The sequence below is a fragment of the Carex rostrata genome, chromosome 1 (genome assembly GCF_964058835.1).
Source record: "Carex rostrata chromosome 1, lpCarRost1.2, whole genome shotgun sequence".
In the NCBI taxonomy this organism is placed as follows: Eukaryota; Viridiplantae; Streptophyta; class Magnoliopsida; order Poales; family Cyperaceae; genus Carex; species Carex rostrata.
Window position 1 is genome coordinate 10794699 of NC_135918.1, and position 23940 is coordinate 10818638.

General features: G+C 33.8%; 1 protein-coding gene across 4 annotated transcripts; it reads left to right on the forward strand.

Annotated features, from left to right (window-relative positions):
- The first annotated feature begins 15322 nt into the window (after positions 1-15322).
- LOC144566173 (uncharacterized) lies at positions 15323-21343 on the forward strand. 4 transcript variants are annotated; one of them, XM_078316104.1, is made up of 3 exons: positions 19056-19212; positions 19908-21052; positions 21215-21343. In XM_078316104.1, the coding sequence occupies exons 1-3, from the start codon at positions 19135-19137 to the stop codon at positions 21237-21239; spliced, it is 1248 nt and encodes a 415-aa protein (XP_078172230.1). In that variant the 5' UTR covers positions 19056-19134; the 3' UTR covers positions 21240-21343. The 4 variants fall into 4 exon arrangements, with proteins under 4 accessions (XP_078172240.1, XP_078172230.1, XP_078172220.1 ...); XM_078316114.1 differs by lacking the exon at positions 19056-19212 and adding an exon at positions 15323-15374 and having other exon boundaries at positions 19908-21337; XM_078316094.1 differs by having other exon boundaries at positions 19908-21337.
- Positions 21344-23940: the final 2597 nt, after the last annotated feature.

A 23940-nucleotide genomic window follows, 5' to 3' on the forward strand; every position in this document is an offset into this window, starting at 1 on the left:
AGTAACATTTCATACTTGAGAAATAATAATATGAAAACTTTAAACAACCAAATGTGACATAATCTTTTGCAAAATAATCAGCACACAAGTCACAAAATGTATTTACCCAGTAGTGAGAGGGAACCTGTAATGGGAAGTTCTTCTGCTTATACGAAATAATGGGAAGATGGATATTATAGTGCATTGGAAGAGAACTAACGGGTATATATATAATATAAGGACATAAGTGTACGTATTGAATTTGGTCAAACTAGCTAGTGAACAATTCTCTTACAAAAGATCGACACAGGTAGAAAATACAAAATAGTGCTACAAATTAATGTGTGTATATATATTTTTTGTCATTATTTAACATATCTTTTCCATTAATTGTCCTTGGCATATATTTTCAATTGAATTAAGTTAGTATATCTTTATAAAAATTGAGAAGTTACTACTCAAGGACATTAAATCTAAATGAGTGTATCTTTATCTTTATAATAAAAAAAATCCAAATCCAAATTTATTAACAGCTCAGCGAGAACCTTTATCAAGACTCAAGCAAAACTGGGCCCAACTAGGTTTAGGGTTTAGGGTAACTATGAACTGGGCCTAAAATTAAAACTTACACTAGAGAGGACATGTTATACAATTCGTATAATATATGCAAATTAGTGAGGATATATAACTTGATTCATAAAATGATTCCAATATATATTTTTTTAGCAAGCGATGAAGATAAAAGTTCATCTTATGTTCAATGTTAGTTCCGAATTTTGATCTGTGATCTATGTCATAAATACAAAATTAATGAACCCGAAATTATTAGGTTTATACAGTGAGGAACCTCCAATACCAGAATCCATATCCTCCGCATTAGCGCACAGTTTGAGTTAATATTTTGGACCATGTGATCAGATATTACTTCGGCCTTTTTCAAAAAAAGAAAGGAAGTAAGTTTTGATTTACTATATACTTAAGGACTCGTCGATTTAATATTTACGCTAACTTTGTTTGTGAGAAACCTTTGTGACATTTACTAAATACAATTACAAATGATAAACCATATTAAATTTCAGAGTGCTCAATATAGTAATGTTTAGTACTAACGTTGTTTGGCCTGCTAATGTAATGACGCTATTCCAAACGAACATAAATGAGGAGAAGTTTATAAGAATATTACAGAATGATGTCACTTTTATTTTATTTTCCTTTTTAGTCCTCTTGATGATGGAAAGAATATTACAAAAATGCTAAAAGGGGTTGTTTGGCAATTGGCACACTGATGTCACTTTTCTTTTATCATCCTCCAACCTGGGCCAACTATTGCTTGAGTTTTGATAAAGGCTTTGGGCCTGATCATGTTAAGGTATAACAATTGCATATATATGGTCCAGATGTTAATTAGTTTGTAAAATTTTCTAAAGATTTACTAATTTAATGCCATCGAGCAGTACGTAAGGCTTTTAATTTTTTTCTAAAGATTTGTAAATTTTTATGAAGATTTACTAATTTAATGCCATTGACCAAATTCAAATGATCTTACATCTGTTAATCATTATATAAGCTGCTTATGTACTAATGCTATCTTCATCCAATGCTTTTTTTTCTTAAAAAAAAAGGCAATAAAGCCTGTTTCATTGACATGAAACTTTGAAGTTTTACAAAAAGGAAAGAAAAAAAAATTATATATCCCTACTAAAAGATAAACTGAGAATCCTAGAGCAGTTTTGTAGAAGCATATATATATGACAAGTTGTAATAAGCCACATCAGGGCTGAGGATATTTAACAAAACAAGTATGAATCAAAAGTTAGCCGACTACTCCCTAATCTAAGTTGAATCATCTGACAGCCACACAATCATTGTCTCTGCCTCTGGGTTAATTAGCTACTTGGAGTGGCACAGTATCCATATCCTGGGGCAGGGGCAGCCATTCCTGTACTGCTACTTTCATCTCCTTTGACATTGTCCCTGTCCAATATGTTACAATAGAAATAATAGTTAGGATAACTGATCTCCCAAAGTGAGTAACTGAATCGTTAAAGCAAAGTTCATTTCTCTGGCGCTAGATGCTCCAAATGGTAGCACTGACCACCAATAGTAGTGCAATTCGCCTGATTTTGGAAAGAGATAAAGCATATAAGATCACATCCTCTAAGAACTGCCAATTAGAAAATATATTTTGACACTGACCCAGATATCATCAGTAATTAGTATGTGCGTATATGGGTCAGTGTCAAAACAATTAATTAGTATGTGCGTATCTGGGTCAGTGTCAATTACAAACATGATCATGAGTAAAATCTGTGCTAACAATGGACATCAATTGATACCAATCTTGCAAGAGTCTGCTTGTCAGACTCCTACGAAACCTAAGAGTGCCACCCTGAGTAGAAACTACCTCTTGTACTGTTATATCAGGAGTAATAGAAATATCAAATAATTGTGAGTAAGTCATGCCAAGAGGGCATTGTTGAAACCAACTATCCTACCAGAATTTGACTTGCCCTTGACTGCCAGGTTGAATCTGCATCCCTATTTTACCAATGTGAACTATTTTTTTAATGGCATTCCAAAATGGGGATAAAACCTAAATCCTAAACCTCTCCGTATTTGGAGCACTCTAGTAATGTCTCTATATGGAAAGATAATAGGGCATTGGCAACTCTAACACAAAATTCCAATTGAAGGTGTTTCGAGCACTCTAGTAGTGTCACTATATAGCAAGCTAATAGGACATTTACAACTCTAATATAACACTCCAACTGAAGCCGTTTAGAGCACTCTAGTAGTGTCTGTATATGACAAGATAATAAGGCATTTCTAACTCTAAACCAACACTCCAATTGAAGGTATTTCGAGCACTATAGTAGCGTCTCCAAATGACAAGATAATACGGCATTTACAATCCTAATACAACACTCCAATTAAAGGTGTTTGGAGCACTCTAGTAGTGTTGCTATATAGCAACATAATAGAGCATTTACAACCCTAATACAGCACTCCAATGGAAGGTGTTTGGAGCACTCTAGGAGAGTCTCTATATGTCAAGATAAAATGGCATTTACAACTCTAATACAACACTCCAATTGAAGGTGTTTGGACCACTATTGTAGTGTCTCTATATTGCAAGATAACTGGGCATTTACAACCCTAAAACAACGCTCCAATTGAAAGTGCTTGAAGCACTCTAGTAGTGTACCTATATGGCAAGATAATAGGACATTTACAACCCTAATACAACACTCCAATTAAAGGTGTTTGGAGCACTCTAGTAGTGTTGCTATATAGCAACATAATAGAGCATTTACAACCCTAATACAGCACTCCAATGGAAGGTGTTTGGAGCACTCTAGGAGAGTCTCTATATGGCAATATAAAATGGCATTTACAACTCTAATACAATACTCCAATTGAAGGTGTTTGGACCACTATTGTAGTGTCTCTATATTGCAAGATAACTGGGCATTTACAACCCTAAAACAACGCTCCAATTGAAAGTGTTTGGAGCACTCTAGTAGTGTACCTATATGGCAAGATAATAGGACATTTACAATCCTAATACAACACTCCAATTGAAGGAGTTTGAAGCACTCTAGTAGTGTACCTATATGGAAAGATAATATTGCATTTACAACCCTAATACAACACTCCAATTGAAGGTGTTTGCAGCACTCAAGTAGTATTTCCAGATAGCAAGATAACAGAGCATTTAAGACCCTAATACAATACTTCAATTGAAGGTGTTTGGAGCACTCTAGTAGTGTCTCTATATGGCAATATAATAGCGCATTTACAACCCTAATTCAACACTCCAATTAAAGATGTTTAGAACTCTTGTAGTGTCTTTTTATGGCAAGATAATTGGGTATTTGCAACCCTAATACAACTCTCCAATTAAAGGTGTTTGTAGCATTCTTGTAGTATCTCTAGATAACAATATAATATGGGCATTTACAACCCATATTAATACTCTAATATAAGGTGTTTGGAGCACTCTAGTAGTGTCTCCAAATGGCAAGATAATAGGGCATTTACAACCCTAACACAACACTACAATTGAAGGTGTTTGGAGCACTGAAGTAGTGTCTCTAGATGACAAGATAACAGGGCATTTACAACCGTAATACAACACTTCAATTGAAGGTGTTTGGAGCACTCTAATAGTGTCTCTTTTTCTTTTTCCTTTTTTGAATGCTTGACTGATGCAGTCAAGGTAATTATATGCACAAATTTTCATTGCTTTGTTTATGTTGTTTTCTTGTCATTATATATTGGTTTACTTGCTTTACACACAGGTTTATATGCTTTAAAATGTGTTTGAAGAATAAGTTTTAAAATGTGTTTGTAAACACAGGTTTATATGTTTGTAAACATAGATTTTTCAATGTTTGTAAACACAGGTTTATAAATGCTTTAAAATATGTTTGTTAACACAGGTTTATATGCACAAATTTTCAATGCTTTGTTTATGTTGTTTGCTTGCTAGTACATATTGGTTTACATGCTTTACATGTTTACATGTACTGTTCATGGCACATTCTACACAAATGAAGAAAATTTGTGTTGGGGGACGCCCTCGAGGATTAGTACAAATTTAGAGGTGTAAATTTCGTGCTCGGGAACACGCTTGGGGATTGGTTCCAGTTTAGATCTGTAAATTTTTGCTCGGGGATGAATTCGGGGATTCGTTTTTGTTTTTAAAAATGAAAATTTAACTCATTTACAATGAAAGTTAAACATTTGAACGCAGCAGATTAAACGCTTTCCTTTATATATTCTGAAATATGCCAATCACGTAGACGCTGTTATGTGTAGTGTGTGATTGAGGTCATATAGCCGTTGTTATGTGTAAGGCATGACTTAAAACCAAAAATGAGTTTCAGTCGATCGCGTAGGCACTGTTATGTGTAGCGCATGATCGAGGCATAGAGTGCTCCATCATACTATGGTATTACCCTTACCTATCGTAAATATGAACAGTTGTGCATTTGACTTGATTAACAAATATAAAGCATATTTAGACAATGAGATAGTACAAGTAAACTGAATTGAACTCTTAAAACAGATGCATCTTAACATTAGAGCATTTGTCTTGATACATAAGAATTTCAAATTACGAATTTCTTGTTAAGTTTGATTGTTATAATTTTATTGACTGCTTTGCTAACTTGTAGATTTTCTTGGGGTGCTTGAGTCTTTCATAAAGTGAACTGTTGTTTATTTTGCTTGACTGATTATAATTGTTAAATTAGATTCTGTCTCCTAAATTATTGTTGTTTTCTATATTTTGTGTGCTTGGTGCTATTTGGTTCTAGTTGGTTGAATCTAAGAATATCTCGATTGGAACTGAATACCGCACTGGGAGATTTTCCATCTCTCACCCTTTTCACTTCGGTGGGTTGCAGGTAGGAAGCCCCAAGATGCGAGACAGAGCTTGCCAAAATAAATATTGCGGTATCATCAACCACAAAGAGAAGTATTTTGTTTTGGATACATATTTCTTATCAAATGAATCTGCTATAGTACTCCAATTGCACTTATTTACACTATAATAGATTTATTTCATTTTGTTTCTGTACATGTATAATATGAGACCAATGCAATTAATTAGCTTATTTATGTATAAGCTGAGTATGATAATATGATTGTCTTACGCAAATAAGTGCGGCGGGTTGTCAATCTTGTCGTCGGAACTTGTGACATGATCAGAAAAATATGAAATAAAAATATAAAATATTCATAATTCATAATTCAGGAATAATTCAACAAGTGCAACAATAATTTGCATATTAAAAGGCATTCAAAATGGAGAAAAGAAAATCAAGGAGAGCGCTTTTACCTAAAAGAATGCTGCCCGAGCTTTAGACACTGAGTTCATTGATGTACCCCGTCTGTAATTACGAAAAAAATGTGAAATGTGATATGCAACGTCTATAGTTAAATTTTTCTATTTTCATGATGCGTGGCTATTCTAGAAAAGTGTTATAAGAGAATAGAAAGTATTTCTGAATTATACTCACATTATGCTCGAACAATGAATTTTATACATTATATATGATACTTTTTTAAATCTTCAATTTTGTAAACAACAATTCTTTAGTTAAGCAAACAAATTGCCACACACCACGCGCGGCTATTCGACAAAAAACTGCATTCCTTAGACCATATCTATTACAGCAAATGCTTAAGATCACATTAAGCTTATTCTCCAAAACAACTCAGAATTCCACCATTCGTCAATAATGAATTGTATTTCATTATTTTTTCTAGTAAAATTTAGATTATTGTTTTGTCTTTATGATTTAGATCACAGATTCGAAATCAGTACTCACATTTGTAAATAAGATGAACTTTATTCTTCATCACTTGCTACAAAATTATATTGGCATCATTTTATGAACGAAGTTATCCTCGCTAATTTGAAATATACGAATTATATAACATGTCCTCTCTATTGTAAGCTTTTTAGGCCCAGTTTCAAGCCCGTTCTTGAGTTTTGATGAAGGTTCTCGCTGAGCTGTTAATAAATTTGGATATTGTTTTTTTATAAAGATACACTCATTTAATTTAATGTCCTTGAGTAGTAACGTTTTCAAGTTTTATAAAAATATACTAACTTAATACAATTGAAAAGATATGCTAAATAATGACAAAACAGATATGCTAAGGACAATGAAAAAGATATGCTAAAAATGACAAATAAATTAAGCTGGTACTCATTTATTTGTAGCACCAATTTATATTTAATTTGTAACTGTATCTTTTCGATCGAAGAGCATTAATGTTCACTCTAGTTTGACCAAATTCAATGCATGCACTTACGCCTTTATATACATATCCCCGTTAGTTCTCTTCCAATACATAATTTCGTACAAGCAGACCGGAGGACCGAAATATAGTGTGTGATATTTTTGCAATACATATCCCCGTTAGTTCTCTTCCAATACATAATTTTCCAGTACTTGCTCTCCTCTCACAGGTAAATATATATAGTGTGTCTTGTGTGCTGATATTTTTGCAAAACATGCATTATGTCATATTTTGTTGTTTTAATTATTCATATTATTGTTTCTGAAGTATGAAATGTTAGTTGATTTTATTTAATTTGTTAATTACACAGCATCATTTTTGAAAAACAATTGAAGTATAAATATTGTATTGAGCACTCTGAATTTTAATACTGTATATTCATCAATTTCAAGATTGTTTCCTGAACTGTGTTAAATTTGGTTTATGATTTGCAATTGTATTTAGTAAATGTCGCAAAGGTTTCTCGCAAACAATGTTAGCGTAAATATTGAATCGACAAGTTCTTAAGTATATATATAGTAAATCAAAACTTCTTCCTTTTTTTTAAAAAAATAAAAAGGGCCAAAAGTAATATCTGAATCTTTGTATGTGCTCTCTATATATTGTTGTTGATAGCAACAACTAGCTAGATCTGGGTTTATGTTTAATTAATTTTGGAATCTAACTTACATTTGTTTACTTGGATATTTATTATTTCAGGAATTCCAAGAGCGAAAATGGGGAAGAGAAAATCTAGAAGACTTGCTCCCAAAATAAAGCCCCCAAAGCTCGATACCGAGTTTGTTTGTCCCATTTGCAATTATGGGAAGAATGTCACATGCACTATGTAAGTATAATTAAATTTTATTATTTTCGCAACTTAGTGACTAAATATTTTGGGAGAATTATTTATTGTTTCGATAATTTAATATTTATAACCACATCTAGCACAAAGTTTCTTTAACATATGATATATCTGATGATATATAATACACACATACATACATACTCGTGAAATTTTAGATGGTGGCATTTTCTTCTGGTATTTTTTTATGAGAGAAGTTTGATGGTCTTACTTAACTGGCATGTCACTAATTTTAACATTATAGTTGCAGGATTTATTGATTTTTTTGCCAAGTTAATGTTACTGTTTTATTTTGCAGAAACCTACATGCGAGAGTTGGCACTGCAGAATGTTTTGTGTGCAAGTCTTCCTACACCATGGAAGCAAATGGTTCGTTTACAACTACTTTAGTAAATTATCTTTATACCCACTTCTCTTAAATGTTCTTCAGAAAAAAAAAATATATATTTAATTTTAAATGTTCGGTAAATTTCATACAGACCTTTATATTTACTAGCAAAAATTGATGTGGGTCCATTGATACTCTAGTTAATTTGTTTTATAGTTTGTGTTTAATCAGGGGTTTTATGACAACTGGCAAGGCCAGTGGTTAATTTTCAGTGGGTCACCTTACGTCTCTTTTGAATTTTTTAAGTCCTTCAAAGATCTGATTCTAATATGGTATTCTTTGTTTATTTGATTGCAGCTTTAACAAAACCGATTGACATGTAAGTTTTCTTACTCAAAGATTAAATGTTGATTAGCACTCACCTATATAATTAACTTTAGTATTTCTAGTAAGTTGTCAAGTGATCATAGAATTGGTCTCAAAGAAGGAAAAAAAAAAAAGGATGGTGTATACACCAAAATCCCCATATAAACTGTTAATAATTATGTAATGTAGCAAAAAAATTAACCTAGAAATTTAAATTGAAAAAAATAGAATACCATATATACGCACATACTAATTAATTGTTTTGTTCCTCTCAGATATCATCAGTGGTTCGACACTGTCGAGGAGAAGAACAACAAACGTGCAAGAACATAAATGAGATCCTTATTGCCTTTAATTTAAGCGACCTAGCTTTCTTGTGATTTCATGTACTTCTGTAGTTTAAATCAATAAATTTGAACATTTCTGTTCGTGTTTTGCAATATATATATATCAATGGGTTCCGATTAGTATTGAGTCAAATTTCCTTTTGCAATAGGTATAATTCACCGTGAAGATTAAGCTGGTATTATATATATATATATATCAAGGTTCTAAATAGCGTTTATAGCGGCATAGCGGGGAGACCAAAAAAAAAGCTTTAACGAATAGCGCAGCTATAGCGGAAGCTATCATAAATAGCGTTTTCTTATTTCAAAAATTATATTTTATATTTCTACTAATAGTAAACATGTCTCATCGAGAGAAAAAAAATACCAAATTGATTAAGAAGTTCTAATATTCATATTGAAGTTCAATTTCTCATGGACAAGGTCCCTAGACATTGTTTTAATTTTTCATTTTTGGAAAACCCAACAATAATGCATAATACAAAATTTAATTGATATAGCGGTATAGCCCGCATATGTTCCATTATATTGATATAGTTTGATAAAGTAAAAAAAAACCCATCTGGACATTAACGCCCATTGAAATTGCAAAATCATAAGCCCATGTAGCATAGCGGACCGCTATTGCCGCTACACGCTATAGCGGCCGTAGCTCGATTAGCGTAGTTTTACCCCGTAGCTTAACTTTCTAATTCCAAAACCGCTATAGCTAGCTATTTAGTTAGAAGCTTGATATATATATATCATCGATAATACAAAGTACAACAAATGGGAATTCTTATGCTGCTTGTTTCTTTGTTGAGAATCGTGCAAGCTTTGATAAAACCACCAAGATAGATGCCACATTAATGCCCCACATGGAACTTTTGCAACCTCATATCTTGCAATAAGATATATATGCTACACCAATCCTATGAAATTTCCACATAAGCACAATTTTTGAATCACACAATATGTAGGTCGTACTTAATCTCTATATTTTAATAAATTTCCCCAAACGTCATTTTTTAAGTATAACGATCGATGGAGGTTACTGATTTGATTAGTGAGATTTACATAAATCATAAATAATTAAAGTACTTGTCAAATACTTTACTTGTACTGAGACATAACTGAACACACTGATTACCATTTTCGTGTCAAAATATTTAACTTAGAAAATTAAAGTGAGAAAATAGAAGACCATATGCATCATACTGATTAATTGCTTTGTTTTCCTCTCTCAGCTATCATCAATGGTTTCGACACTGTTGAGGAGAAAAACAACAAAAGCACAGGAACATGAAAGAGATCCTGAAGGCCTTTAATTTAAGCGCCTTTCTTGTGATTTAATATATGTGTATTTTCCTAGTTTAAAACTTTAAATCAATATTTTTTTTTTTTTTTATAAAGTGGGTGTAGCCCACCAATTTCATTAAGAAACCATAATGTCAAATGCGAAGAGCTCCAACTATCTACAGCTCAAAGCATGTATACAAAGTACTGATAGCTGAACAAAAGAACGATAATAGCAAACTACAAAAGAGCAAACATGACAGCAAAATAAATGCTGGTCTAAACTACAAAGGGATGCAAGTAGTCAGCATATCTTCAAAAACTGTCTCCATCCTTGCACAATCAAGCTATGTAGTCGGGATTATACCAAGCATATGGATTGAACCGTCGACTATTGGGGTGGGTGCCCCTGGTAGCTCCTCTCTCTCCACTTCTTCCTCTAGGGAAGTGGCTTCTTCCTCGGAATGAGATAGAAGGTCCTGAGAGCAGAGATCATTAGTATCCATCGGTAAAATAAGAGATAAGTGTAAAAGAGATCCTGTATTAGAATTAGTACACCAAAATTTGACAAGTGAGATAATTTTAGATCCTACCGATTGCAAAGAGGGTAGAGAAGAGCCTTGAAAACGTATTTTATTCCGTTCAAGCCATAGGATCCAAAGTACTGCACCTCTAACAAATTCAACTAAAGGAATGTGTTTTAAAGGTATACATGCATTAATAAACCATATGTCATCCATAGTAGTGCCTGCAAAGGTGAAGTTATTATGTGATCCGATCCATTTCCAAATAGAATTGGCAAAAGTACACTGTACAAACAAATGGTCTGTTGATTCAAATTTACCACAAAAAGGGCAAGCATGATCCCCTTGCCATCCTCTCTTAATGAGATTACCTTTAGTGAGGATTTTATTTCTTTTCAACAAGTACAAGAAAATTTTGATTTTGAGGGGCATTTTAGACAACCAAATTGTTTTAAAAGTAATATTTGTAATGCCTCCAAACTCTAGCCATCGATAAAAAGAATGCACGGTGAATTTACCCACCGATGACCATCTCCAGTAAAGTGCATCAGGGGTAGAAGGATTGGGGACAAAGTTTTGTAGTTGAATGTGCAGGTGATGTCACTCATAGTATAAAGTACCAGTAAGTTGTCTTGTGAAAAGTAGTTGCCATGAAGAGTTTACATAGGCCTCAATAACCAAGAGATCAGGGTCTGTAGTGTGTAAAAAGAGGCTAGGAAAGAGAGAGGAGAGAGGTTGGTCAGAGCACCAACGGTCTTTTCAAAAAAGGATGGTTGAGCCATTCCCCAAGTGTCTAGTAAGACCTAATTCAACAGCATTTGTATGTCTCAGAATACCAGACCAGAAAGGGGAACATGTAGACGAGAACCCTAATAGACCATATTTATGCAGAATTATAGTTTTCCACATGCCAGAGATTTGGTGGTTCTTGAATCTGACCCACCATTTGGCTAATAAAGCCTGATTTAAGCGTTTAAGATCTATTATTCCCAAACCCCCCTGTGATTTGGATTTACTAACAGTGTCCCATGAGACGAGGCAATATTTTTTCTTCACTGTATTACCTCCATACCAAAGGAATCTTTTCCTCAATTGATCAATTCTCAATCGAATTTTAGAGGGCATCACAAAAACTGAAAGCCAATAAATAGGAATAGAAGATAGAACAGAGTTGAGGAGAGTAAGTCTCCCTCCATAAGACAAAAGTTTACCTTTCCAACCTTGAATTCGAGATTCAATTTTATCAACCACAGATTGCCAATCCCTAAGGGATGGCTTTTTATAATGCAAAGGAAGCCCCAAATAAGTAATTGGCAACTGAGAAGCTTTGCAACCAAATATAGCTGCCAGTGCAGCCCCCTCCTCAGGTGGTATATTGAGGGGGATCATTTCAGATTTATTATAGTTTATTTTCATACCTGAGAGATTTTCAAAAGCTATCAAGTGAAGCTTGAGTGCTTCAATCATTCTAAAATCAGCTTTAAGAAATAATAAGGTATCATCAGCAAATTGTAAATTTAAAACTGGTCCTAGAGATCCAAAATTACCCAAACCAGATATAAATCCTGCTGTTTGTAATTGTTGCAAAGATTTGTTAAGGGCATCAGCAACCAAATTGAACAAAAGAGGGGGACAAGGGATCACCCTGTCTCAAACCTCTTTTGCATTTGAAATATGTACCATTGGACCCATTAAAATTAATACAAGTCTGTCCACTATGCAATATAGATTTAATCCATGTGATAAAAAGATTTCCAAATCCCCTGGCTTGGAGAATTTCTAAAAGAAAGTCCCAATGGACTCTATCAAAAGCTTTCTCGTAATCCAGCTTAAATAAAACCCCTTTTAATTTCTTTTGGTGAATAGTGTGTAAGACCTCATGTGCACAAGCAATGTTGTCAGTAATTAACCTTCCCTTTTAATTTGAACATATTTTATTTTATGTTTCGTAATTTATCTTATATATCAATGGATTCCGATTAGTATTGAGTCAAAATTATACCTTTTGCAACAGGTATAATGAACAAATTGTGTGATCAGAAATTAATATAAACAACGAAGATTAAGCTTTCTCATTGAAACTATTTAATTACAAAAAAAAGAGCTAGTTGCCTAAGTCCAATTCTTACTCTTGCTAAAAGTCCACAAAAATAGGCGGCCTCAGTACACACTCTCCCCTTGTTGATAGAACGATCAACTTCTCACTACAACTAGCCCAGAGCGTGTCACTTCCATTACAATATTGGATCATTGACTATTTCAAGTAAACTCAAAATCACATCTTTGTGTCACCTGTAAAAGTTAACATAGCTATACTCATTGGGAGCTTATTATTACAATGAACTCTAAAACTCATTGTGCAGTATTCATTCATTCCACGTGTGGTTCATACACTTCCTTTTTTAGGCTACAACTTGTGTATCATCATGCCAGGTGCCAGACTTGCAATGAAATGCATTCAAGGTCCTCTGTACCCACTGTGCAGCAGCCTTTTTAATGGTATATTTACATGCCCTAGCCAATAATGGACACGAGATCGATGTAGTTCCCACTTTCCAGAATTAAATTCCTTGTGGTTTTGACATTCTTTCAGAAAAACAAACTTCGATTCTGTGTTTCTAGATAGTCAAACATATTATTATATATAAGAAAGGCAACTCTATTATCAGATGAGATCTCAAGCTCAAAGAAAATTAGATTATGTCCATCCACCATAAACCAATCTGTGAAATGATCCTGACACTTACATTCCAAAACCAAATATTTCTTATATCTCCATAGGTCAGAAATAGATGCGATACATCTTATGCTTGCCCACAAAAATGATAAGCTAAATTGCCAGTTCATCCTTGTTGTTTTGGCAAATTGATTTTCCACCATAGTAATGGTTGTGTCAATGTTACTCCCCTAAAATTTAAAACTTGTTTAAGGATTGACTATATATATTGTCAGAATTATATTCGTATCTCTATGCTATATATGTTGTCATGCAAATGTGTATAGGAAATACTTCCTAGTACTAATAGAATTTCAGACCATTCTTGTAGAAACACCTAATTGTTATGTGTTGTAAACATTTGGAAATGTCATGCAAAGAAATCCCAAGTATTTTATAGGGAATTGATATAAAGTGCATCTAAATATTCAAGTTAATTCTCCTGCCTCAAAAGCAAGTTAATAGGAAACATTTCAGTTTTTCATTGAAAATGGAAAATGCAACAAATGGGAATTCTTATGCTGCTTGTTTCTTTGTTGAGATTCGTGCAATGCTTGATATATAACACCCAGATATATCACATATTAATGTCGTACAGTGCGTAATATATACTAGTATATGTCCTTTGAATAACCTCTCTATCAAATCTTTTTGTTTTAGAACTTAGGAGAGACTGCTAAAATCAATTATATATATGGGTTAACTAATTATATTCTTTCGATAGCACTTCGGCCAAAATATCATAGGATCAAATTTCAAATTTTCAGTGGAAACGTCAATCTAAGTTGCTCAATAATTTGGTTATATGAAACTTCTAAAATACCAATTTTTACTAGGAATTTTGTTACTATATTTTTTGTAATTTTTGAAAGAGGGCACAAAAATGCCTAAAATATTGTTATTTTAGGTTTACTGTTCACCTACAGTAGCAAGGGTAACTACTTTCGTCCGATCTATTTTTGAAGGTTCATGATTGATCGCTATGCGTTACTCACTTTTGCTCTTTCGACGCATGTTCTTTCGGCGCACCTCGTCCTGTCCCCCTTCCTCGATCTATTAAATTCCTCCCCTCTTCCTCTCTTCCTTTTCCATATCCGCTTCCCACCTCGCTTTCTCCTCTCCTTCAAGCCTGATATCCTCTCTTCTGCCTCTCTCTCTCCCCTGCTCTATAATAGCCGACCTCACTCTGCTCTCCTCTCTAAGATCGGATCGAGCCACCAACGTTTCTCAATACAGCCCATTTCTTAGTTCCTCTCTGAAAAACCTAAAGCTTATCCACTACTAGCAGATCCCTGACCTCCCTGATCTCTCTAGCTCAAATCCAGCCGCAAGTTATTTTTATTCCAAAACAAGAAAAAATCGAGCCACAAGTTCTTTTCTCTGATACAACTTTCACACCTAGCAAGAGAATTGGAGGCTGATCTGAAGAGAAGCACAAAGTAGATTATTAAAAGCACGAACTTCTGAGGGCTGATTGCCTCTCTCAAATGTCATCTGGAGCAAGTCCAGGTAATTAAAAACAATCTGCGATTTTTTCTTGAAATGTAATATCATCTACGATCATCCTTTTTCTAGAACTTTTGTAATTAACCTTATCTCTTACAATAACGTATGCTAAAGCAAACCTATGAAAAATCCACATAAGCACAATTTTTAAATCCAACAGTAAGTATAGGGAGTACTTAAACCCCTAAATTTTAATAAGTTCACTGATCCCCCTATATTTCAATAAGTTCTTCCGAAAGCCATTTTTTAAGCATAACGACGGAGGTTACTGATTTGATTAAACGTCAGATTTAAATCAATAAATAAATGAAGTTCTTGTCAAATACTTTACTTGTAACAAGACACAACTAAACAGGCTGATTACCATTTTCCTGTACTAATTATACATGAAAAATTATTAATAGCAAGTTCTAATCAATTAAATCTAGTTTTGTGCACCGACTGAAAATATAACCATAGCTAGCTAGCTAGATCATCTATATATATATAAGTCCGGCATCGGTTATTATTTACATATCTTCCAAAATTTATTACATTTTTTTTATCATTCTGTTTCTGTTGCGTTTTTCTCAATTGTTCCACTCTTAAAGGACCAAAAATTATCTACTATTGTAGAACAAATCAGCATGAGCGGTTTAGGAAATGAAGAAGCAACAGCAAATGGCAACCTCAGGTAACAAAAATCATACTTATATTTTATTTTTTTATAGAAACTTTACTGAAGAACTTATTTTTAAATTTAATCAAATATTGGCGTTAATAATTTCTCTAAAGCTAGTTAAGATTAGAGGATTAAGATGGGAATTAAGAGCGGATCCGGTTGTAGAACGAGATGGGGATTAAGATATTATGGTGATTATGAGTGTATATAAGTAGGATTAGAAGAGTAAATCTAGTAAAATAGTAGTAGATCTAGGGATTAAGAGAATGATTAAAGGTGCTTAGAGTAATTTGAGTAATTTTGAGGATTTCATGAGAATAAAGAAGTTGATCTATGAATTAGAGTCACTTGATTTGTTATAAATACGTTTTTTATCTATCAAATTATTAGTAGGCATTAAAGTCACTAACTTTAAAAAAATAATACTTTTGTAACCTCTATGCTTGTAGCAAACTTTCAAATTAAATCCGTATAAAAAATTATTTATAGAGTAATAAAATAAAAGGGAACAATTTCATATTAGAAAAATATTTAGTAATTAATAAAATATAAACGACCAAAAAATCTCATGTAAGCTTAAAGATAATGTTTTTACAATGACAACTGTTTAATTATATAGACATGTAAATTTAACTCTTGTCTAACTATTCTGAAATCTTGACTAAAGAAAAGAGAGAGAAAAACCGATATCTTTTATAATTTTCAAAAAATTATTAGAGGTTAATGGGAGTCTAATTTAAGTACGTTTAAATTACATGTTTTGTTCTCTAGCTAGGCAACAAAGAGAGAAAGAAACACATCTTTTAATATAATTTTGGAGAAAAACAATGAGAGTAAATTGACGGAACAGAAAATTTATTATGAGTGGGTCCCATAGGAACGTTATGACAAGAAATTTATTAGATAATATTTTATTTTATTTTCAAAAACCAGATCAGTTTGTCAAATTTCCCATTGTTTGATCAATACAGAACAATTTAATAAAACTGCGTATACAATCTGTTAGACTGTTTCTATACTGCGCAAGTTATTCCTATTTGTAAGCTCCAAAATTGAAATTTTATGAAAAGATTATCGTACATAATACAGAACGTCATTCAACCTAAAAGTTATACGAACATCATTAGACTTTCCAATACCAATGGATTTTTTTTTTTTTTTACAATCCATAGCAAGGCATCATGCATGTTTTATATATATATATATATATATATATATATATATATGCCTGAAAGGTAACGAAAGTATTGTCAAATGACTATAAATTTTTTCATCGAATTTTATTTAGTATAAGAAGAATTTCATAAGCCTAAACTAAACAAACATACATAATACAAGTTTATTTTGTAACAAAAACAATTAATATGGTTATAAATTCATGGTATTTATTTATTCTTTAAAAAACAAATTAAGTAATAAATTAATAGATCATTTTAATATAGATATTCTACATGTAACTTATTCGGTATAAATAAATGTGGGTTCCACAACTATAAACAAATTATCACATCACATACTAAAAACAATTAGTTGAAGTGCTCATGCTTCAAGTAAAATGTACTAATTATTTATGCAATATAATCTTAAGAAATTAAGAAACAAATAAAAGTTAACCCTTTTACTAATCAATTGTATTTTTTTTTCTAGTTGCTCATTATACTAATAGAAGTTAAACATTCTCGTTGCTCGTCAATTAGCTAGAAAACCAACACAACAATAAAATACAGTAACATAAAATATTCCAAAATATAAATCATGAAAATAAATACTTTCGTGTAGTAAACTTTCAAATTGAATCCATACAATAAAATTAAAGTTAACAGTTTCATATTACAAATATATTACGTTGTAATTAATAATCTCTAAACGACCAAAAAAGCTCATGTTAGCTTAAGGATAATGTTTTTCTATCATATGACCGATACATCGCAAATAATACAACTCTTTAATTATATATAGGCATGTAAATCTAAATTCTAGTCTAACTATTCGGAAACCTTAGTTAAAGGAAAGCATTAATCCTCATAATTGTCACGCACTTCTATCTCCGCATTAATTATTCTCCCACTTAACTTCTATAACTATTCCGGAGATAAATTTTTTTTTTCAAAAGTATTAATACATATGCACGGAAATATTTATATCTATAAGGTGAATAACTTTTACATAAATAATTGTATCTCCAGTCAAATCTCAAACTACATAGGGGGGACCATACATGTTTTTATATTTTCTTTCTTCGTTCAATCTCGTCAACACTTCTAACAAACTATGAAAAAATTTGCGAATTTAAAACCACGAATGTCTTCTACGCAATTTTCTCTTTCAAATGAGATCCATGATAACGTGCTTTCAAACTCGCCGTCACAAGTGTTAATACATATGCACGAAAGTATTTATATCTAAGAACGGAAGTATTTATACCTATAAGGTTAATAAATTTTACAAAAATAATTCTCTCTACAACTAAATCTCAAACTACATGGGGGTCATACACGTTTTTAAAAGTGGATTTTTTTTTTCTTCGTTCAATCTCATCCACATTTCTGACGATTTATGAGAAATTTTGGGAATCTAAAACCACGAATGTCTTCTACGCAATTTTCTCTTTCAAATGAGATCCATGATAATGTACTTTCGGGTTCGTCGTCACACAAGTATTTATAACTCGTCGTGCAAGTATTTATACCTATACTTACAAGTTTTTTTTTAACATATGATACTGACTGATATCTTAAAGTATTAATATCAAGTATTACAAGTATTTATTCCTATGCGCTAGAGTTTTTATAACTATTTGGTCAACTATTGCTTGTTAAAGAAAGGTTAATGCTGGGACGATTGGAGAAGGTTGATGCGAGTATGCGGGGTCCCCACTACTTCATTTGATATAGATTGACGCGGGGACCATTGAGAAACTAGAAAAGAGGGTGGTCATATCAAGTTACGCATACAAGTATTAGTATCTTAGTTTGTAAATTATAATTTCTTATCCTCCAAGTATTTATACCTATGAAAGTTAACGCATGATGAGTGAGGAGATTGAAAAAAGAGGAACCATATAATTAGTGGGAATTATAGTACAATATTTTTTTACTATAGCTGCGGGGATAGAGAGGAGACAGGAGTGTAGGGTTGAATATAATTACTCAAAGAAAAAATAGAAAGATTAACCAAGTTTCAAAAAATTACAAGAGGTTAATGGGAGCCTATTTAAGTAGGTTTAAATTGGAATTTGGTTCTCTTGGCAACGAAGAGAGGAAGAAACAAAAAAAGTATGGAAGCTGTTTTGTTCTCTTTTCTTCCTATTTGTAAGTTCCAAAATTGAAAAATTATGGAAAGATCATACATAATACAATAATATAAAAAAAATAAAAAGTGTTTGTCGGTGCAAAAAAAAAAAAACTTCTGCCTGAATGGAAAGTTTTCCCTTTCTTAAAACATTAAAAGAAGAAAAGAAAAAGAAAACTGGGCCCACGGGCTCTCTTCACACTGACACTGGGCTACAAAAAAATAGCGCAAATATGGATTTAAGTGTTTGTCGGTACTTGTGATCAAGCAAATAGCAAAGCAAACAGGCGACTGCCCTTGTGTCCCTCTCCGTCTCTCGTTCGCCTCCTCCACAATCTCTGATCGATTCCCTCACCACCCGTCGCCTACTCACACTATAGCTACCCACCACCTTAATTTTATTTTTCTAAAGCAAAGCAATCTATATATTGTTCCGAACAGATCACTACTGTCTCTAGACTCTAGCTAGCTTCAAAAACATATGGCGCGCCGAGGACGGAAGACCCAACGCCAAGCCTTGTTTGGAGAAGAGAATTCTGATCATCAACCTCCACCACATGTATTCATTTCTTACTCTGCCGAGCTTGCTATTGTATTTCTTATATGTTATCTTTTTTCTCTAGGGTTACTTTCAAAAAATCACACACAAAAAATAGAAGAATTAATCTAAGTGCTAGACTACTAAATTCAGTTGGCATGGGTTGATGTAAAGCTTCTGGCATTTTTTTTTAATGAGTCGTATTAGGTATTCTGGGAATTTAATTTTATTGTTAGTTTCTTAAAAACAAAAAGATTAAAAGGGGGATGCTCTGTTGTTTGTATCACTAAGGTCAAGTTGTTTTGATGTGAATTTTAATTAGATTGGATTTTGCCTCTATATGAATATGCTTTATATATACTTAAACTGCTGTGACTCGTCCCACATTAATTGTCCTATCTTCAGTCTCAACCATCAATAGCAACCTGTCAAATTTGCTGCTGGTCATGCCATCAATAGCAATCATCTGCATGTGTAACATATGCATTGGATGGAGCATGAAACGCTCAGGTGGGACAATACACATGCGCCATATACCAGTGGATATACTTCGCTATTTCGGGATCCTTTTTTTTATTTTATTTTTATTGTGCGGCTCATACTACTTTTAAATTTTCATATATGTAAGGAATTAAAGATCAAGGGATGTCAGCTTTTTCTTTCCATGTACTTTTAAGTTAACTTGGCAATGACACTATTTTAAATTTTTAATTCAGGAGACCAACGCGATGACGATGGAGAGAAGGAATTGGTCTTCACTCCCTGAACTCGTAGTGGCGATCATCTCCAACTTTCTACTTTCTGAAGATGTAACAGAGTACATCCGCTTTCGTGCAGTTTGTCCTGGTTGGAGGCAATCTACTGCTCCTCCGTCCACCATTGAGAGCCTCTTTCGGCCACGAAATTGGATCATGATCATCTCTGGTAAACGTGAGAAGTATTCCCCTCGTGGGCTTAAAGATTGGAGTACCTTCTTCAATGTCTCAAGTGGACGCTGCCTTCTAGTCAACATTCCGCTGTTCCGTGAGGGTTACACGCCAATATCTTCTGCTGATGGTCTCCTTGTACTGCTAAGAAGGAATACGGGTGAATTATGTCTTCTCCACCCATTCACATTATCTATTACTCAATTGCCTAAGGTGGATTCCCTTCTTTCCATCATGATCCGAGATGAGCCAAGTAGTGTGAACTTCCTCTCATCTTCCATTGTTGTTTTCTTCTTTCAAAGATGTCATAAAGTTGCATTTGCAAGGATAAGAGGCAACAGATGGTTTGGTACGGATTATGAGGTCAATTGTACTTCCACTCTCTCCTTTCAAGGCCAGCTGTATGCGGCTGATCACAACACTGGAGAATTATTGCAGTTTGAGCTTGAGGAAGCGACTATTGGGCCTAGTTGGGATCCAAAACTCAACGTGACAACTCGGATCCCGACCTACAGTTATCCCTTGTATCTTGGTCTTCTTGAGTATGGAGGAAAAATGTTACTCCTACGGAAGTGCCGGGATGTGCCACCCTTATGGGGTTTACACTTTGAAGTATACGAGATTGATGTGGAGAATAGGAGGCTCATCCCAACCACCATACCTCCTGATCACACTATTTTTGCATCAGAGAGCCGATGCCTATCTTTACCTACTTCAGTCTCTCCTTCAATCTTGCCCCAATCCATTTATTATTACAGAAGGTTTAGTCCAGACATCGATGTTTACGGTTCTCACCGCCCAAACCTTGCACCCACAAATTCATGTTATCCTCATCCTGAGATTATCTACCGCCGCACCGCCCCATACCCAAAAAATTATATCGGTCCATTTTCCCTTTCCAGCTATCTTATTAGTCACTGTTCAAACTTTTTATGGTATGTGCCCATGCTTTTTCTTTTTTATTTTTCATGCTTATGCTTTTTATTTTTATTTGACATACTTGTGGGGTAAAACAAAGGATGATTATTATTATTATTTTTTTCAAGTTAACATTTGTATTACCACATGATGTTAGTGATCTACCGGCTTTGTTACAGGCCATTTCAGATGAAGAGGAAGTAGTCCAACTTTAGCAGCTCTTTCAAGCTTGGGTGTGGAAAACAAATCGATGATGCGCTTCTAAATCTTTGTTTCTTTATGGGATTTTTGTTGTAAAAATATTTATATTCGGGCGTTATTTATAGGTCTAGAACAATGTAATATCGTACTATAACTTAAAATGATATTACTGGTGCTAGGTTATGCTGATTTCAATGAAATCAGAGGGATTTTTTTTTCCCAGTTTTATCCAAAAAAAAAGAAGCTTCTATTAACTCGTCTCTTTCTCTGGTTGCTTGATTTTTTGTTTTTATTTAATATTTCCATATGGTTCTGTTAATAGACGTGAACTATCTAATACTTCCCCAAAAGTTTCATGTACAAGTCTGTGATGTAAACTGAAACGTTTGGAGTTGCCAACCTGTTGTTTCTTAAATATATTGCTTGTTGTTGGATTCCTTGTGTTCTTATTTTCTTGTGTTATCTGAATGCCTTGAGGTGGACAGAATATTAGAATTTCTGTCTTGAATTATGCCTCGGCCTACTAGATATAAATAAGCTGGGGCAGGGGCGGATTTATGTGTAGAAAAACAGGGCTAAGTCCCCTGTAAATTGAAAATTTTGTAATTTTTTTTATGCATCAATACTTTTTAATCGTCTATAATATGAAAGTGTATCTAGATCTGGTTCCTCTTTTGTTAGGACTATCTTAAGGCTTTGGTCTCGCAGCAAACTGTGCTACCGTCCTAGAACATTTTCTTCTAGCCGACTGTGCTACCGTCCATAAGTGTTATAAACAAGAGGGAGCGTTGGATGTTGGAGACTTGAAATATACACCATGATACGATGACATAAGATCAGAAGATGATTGGCAAACAAGACAGAAGATTGCGGAAGATTTGTTTTCCTTCAATATAATATTTAGGCAATCTTATATTAAGGAAATAATGTGGAAAAGGAAATATGTATATGTTAGGAAATATTCAATTAAGGCAAGATAGATTAGCAATCAAATTATATAGGAATAGATGATGCTTAGAAAAACATATACAAAAATACTTTGTAGTTCTATTTTGAATTAATAAAAATAAAGGGAGGGAAGGGAGCTTTATGGGAGTGATTGTGTTCTTATTCTTTGTCATACTATCATAATAATTTTGACATGATATCAGAGCATGGTTGTTTGGTGGTATAACTAGAGAAATTGTTGCTCTTCTTATCTTTAACTTTAATTTTTTGTGCTATATTGCTCTAAGGAGCTATCCATTCTCGATAAAACAATGTCTGAATCCAGTGAGACCATAAATCCTATGGATCTTCTAGAAAAACTCACACAACTTACCCAAGCAATAACCCTCCAACAAATTCAAATGGTGGCTATGCAAAATGCTGCCCTTACTAATTGTTAACCAACGGCACAACCTGTTATCATAACTGATGGGTCAATTCATCCTAACCCAATTGACGTAAAGATGGATGGCACCAACTATACCTTTTGGTGTCAAGCAATCGAGATGTATGTCAAGGGAAGGGATCAGATAAAGCATCTCACGGGGGTTCCTGCACCCTCGGAAGTGACACATCCTGGAATCCAAAAATGGGAAGTAGATGATGCAGTCATCGAAGGGTGGCTCATAAACTCTCTTGAGCCACAACTGTGAAGCAAGTACATTCGACATCCTACAGTAAAAGACGTGTGGCAAGCACTAGCAACCACCTTCTATGATGGAAGTGATGAGGCACAAGTGTTCGCGCTAAATTGGCGGGTCTCACATGTTAAACAGGACGAAAAAACCATAGAAGAATTCTATGATGAACTGCATGGTTTATGGAAAGAAATAGACTTCTGCAACCCAACTCCATGGTTTGTTGCAACGGAATAAATAAATCATCAGCCAAGTCTGTGACAGTTTAAATCGATCAGAACCGTCACCTGACGATCGGCATTACAAAGGATTAGCGTTGAGGGAACCATTACAATGGTCAATCTACCGTTATCAACAAATTCCACCGTTATGGTTCCTTCAATCCAAACCTATTCAAATTGACCTATCATTGTAACGGTCCATGTACCGTTGCAACGGTCAAAACCACTTAACTCATTTTTATCAACTCTTTATAAATAGAAGCAATACCAAGGTTTGGACAATCACTCTAGCCACCTCCAACTTTAATATTTCAAATTCTCAAGTCTAGATAAAGTCGTAGTTGCTTATGCACTTAAGCTTTAATACCCACAATCAATCTCAAGTTTATTCAATCAATACAACAACTGATCTTAAAGTGATTATGTGAGATCAAATCAACTATCCCTTGAGCCTTAGTTGCTCACCTTGTTATCCTTGAGCCATAATTGCTCACTTTGTTATCTTTGAGCCTTTAGTATTCATGAGCCGATTTCGTACTCGGGCCGTGTGACTTCCCAGAAGATTGTAAGGGCTCACAAGTTACACCTTGTAATCCTTTCTCATTGGATAAATAAAGGCGCACCATCTCGAAGGTCGCGGGCTCCGAAGACGTAGGCATTAGTGTAGAACTCCGTAAACAACTCTCATATCAAGTGTCTCTAAACTCTACTTTTATTTTACTGTTTATTAATTTAGTTTAGAACTAAGTTATTCTAGTTTTCGTCAAGAATAACTCTAAGACACACTGGGGACTTATAACTTAGATTAAAAGTTTAAAAAGGCCCTATTCACCCCCTCTCTAAGTGCCTTTGAGACCA